At 49.7% G+C, this 2,046-nt stretch overlaps 1 protein-coding gene across 1 annotated transcript; it reads right to left on the bottom strand.

Moving 5' to 3' along the window:
• Window positions 1-313: 313 nt before the first annotated feature.
• On the bottom strand, window positions 314-1,987 carry LOC121964365 (myosin heavy chain, embryonic smooth muscle isoform-like; the record flags this gene model as incomplete). The annotated part of the gene is made up of 2 exons (XM_042514574.1): window positions 314-971; window positions 1,815-1,987. Coding segments are annotated over 2 exons (327 nt in total), but the record flags the coding sequence as incomplete, so codon positions are not given.
• Between the last annotated feature and the right edge of the window lie 59 nt (window positions 1,988-2,046).

Here is a 2,046-nt window from a genome sequence, read left to right as displayed (position 1 = left end):
ACATACAAAGCACTCTGGCAATGTTATTGTCAACCGAATCCCTTCAGGTGTTAACGTGCAGCTTTCGTTTGAAAATATTTGTATGACTGAGTCGTTGAGGATACAGCGGCTGCACGGCTCCATAAATAATTGATTATTGGCTTTTAATTGTGGAAAAAAATAGTTCTCGCAGCTCTGCAGCAGCAACGTTGTCTACGTGAACGAGCCGCAGCGGTGCAGCCAGGCAACCGTCACGCAGCGCTCACACAGGCAGTTCAGCCGACACTGCAGGGGGCCACCAGGGGGCGATCAAGATACTTTGGCTTCATTTTTGGGGAGCCGTCACATCGTCCATCTTTATTTCACAGGCTAATTATCATCCAAACACACTCACCGAAGCACGAGCTCAATCAGAACGTTCATCTAACGTGTGTGCGGGTATTTTTTTTTAGTTGACCACATTTTCTCGTTTGTGTTTTTGTGCTTTTTGAGGTAAAGCACTTCTAACTGCGACGCAGCTCGTGTCTCTTTCAGGTTGCTGAAGTTGTGACTCGTGATGGGAGTTGCTATTGTGTTATGCAGCCCTGCAGCTCGGGGGGGGGGGGGTAAGGCAAAGTAGTGCTTCTTACTTGGGTGGGGGGGTTACGAGAGCGTTGGCGGTCCAACTGCTGGTGTCTGCTAAGGTTCAGGGACACGATGTTTTCATGCTGCGTGTGTTTGGAGAGTTTAGATCTATACAGACGTGGAGCGGAGGGTCCCTATTCAAGCTGGGAGGAGTATTTTTAGGGCTGAGAGATGATTCGTGGATGGGAGGGGAAAAGTTAACGCCTTCCCTCGTCTACTCCGGCTGGGGCGCCGGCGTCTCGTTGGCATTGTTGTCGGTGATCTTGTTTTCCAGCTCGTCGTCGGACAGGAGGTCCAAGGAGGTTCCCTCCACCTGAAGGGGGCGTCTGCCCGAGCGGCTGGAGGAGAAGCTGATGGGGCCGCCGCGCCTGCAGGAGGAGGGGTGGAGGTAGAGGGAGATAAAAATATTAAAATAAAAAAGCCAAAATACGAGAGGGAAAATGTCGTTCATTTATGAAGCCAACACATGTAAAAAAAGTTGCTACTTTCTCTACCGAACTTATAAAAACTGTATCTGCTCAGAAAATGCTCATTTAACCTTTTGAAACCTGGATCGACATCACGTTTATTGGGCTGCATTGATTTCTTTTGACCTTTTCCGACACACACAAATGCCGCTACAGCTCGGGCTTGTTCCTGCGTACTGACGTCGATGGACGAACATCAGAGCCTGCGATCGCGGTCTGCAAACATCAAACTTAACGTCTTACCCAAGTTCATAAAGATCCACGTCGCAGAGTGTAAGAATCTCACAGACTGTGGCGCGGCTCTGCACCAGCAGCCAACACTGAAATTTGATCTCCTTCAAATTCAGTTTGTAAACAAACATCTGATAATCACATTGTCACATCGCTTATTACTAACACAAGTTGGATTCAGCGCCGTGAGGCCGTCGGCTCAGGTTGCCGATGTAGACTTTTTATTTTGACTGCCGGCTCAGCCGGTTTGCATAAAAACAAACCGGGTTGATCTGGATCTGCAAAACTGGAAACTGACCCAACTCTAGTTTCCACCTGTTCTGGCTGAAGGAAACTCGGAGCTCTGCGTGAGTTACACGAGGTCACCAAACTACACAGTAAGAGTGGTAAAGATGCAGCTTCATCCTCCCGAAAAAACGGGAAGGTCGGAGAAGCAGGTTGTTATAACACAGAAATAACATCCGTAAAACGATGAATTGTGAGTCAGGCAGTGGAAGCGTCCGTCCGGCGTACCTGAGGCGGTTCTTGAGTGTGTGAACCTCGCGGCTCAGACCCTCGCTGGCCTCGGTGGCGTCGTCCAGCTCTCTCTGCAGTTTCCTGCGCGAGGCGTTGGCCCGGGTGGCCTCCTCCTCGGCCTCCTCCAGCTGACGCTTCAGCTGCTTCATACGAGAGCTGGCTTTTTCCACCTTCACACAAAACACACAGAAGTACGTCACAATTTCTGCGCTCTATGCTTTTTTTTGTT

The sequence above is a fragment of the Plectropomus leopardus genome, unplaced genomic scaffold, assembly GCF_008729295.1.
Source record: "Plectropomus leopardus isolate mb unplaced genomic scaffold, YSFRI_Pleo_2.0 unplaced_scaffold15375, whole genome shotgun sequence".
Taxonomy (NCBI): Eukaryota; Metazoa; Chordata; class Actinopteri; order Perciformes; family Serranidae; genus Plectropomus; species Plectropomus leopardus.
This window is presented reverse-complemented; position numbering and strand designations above follow the sequence as displayed.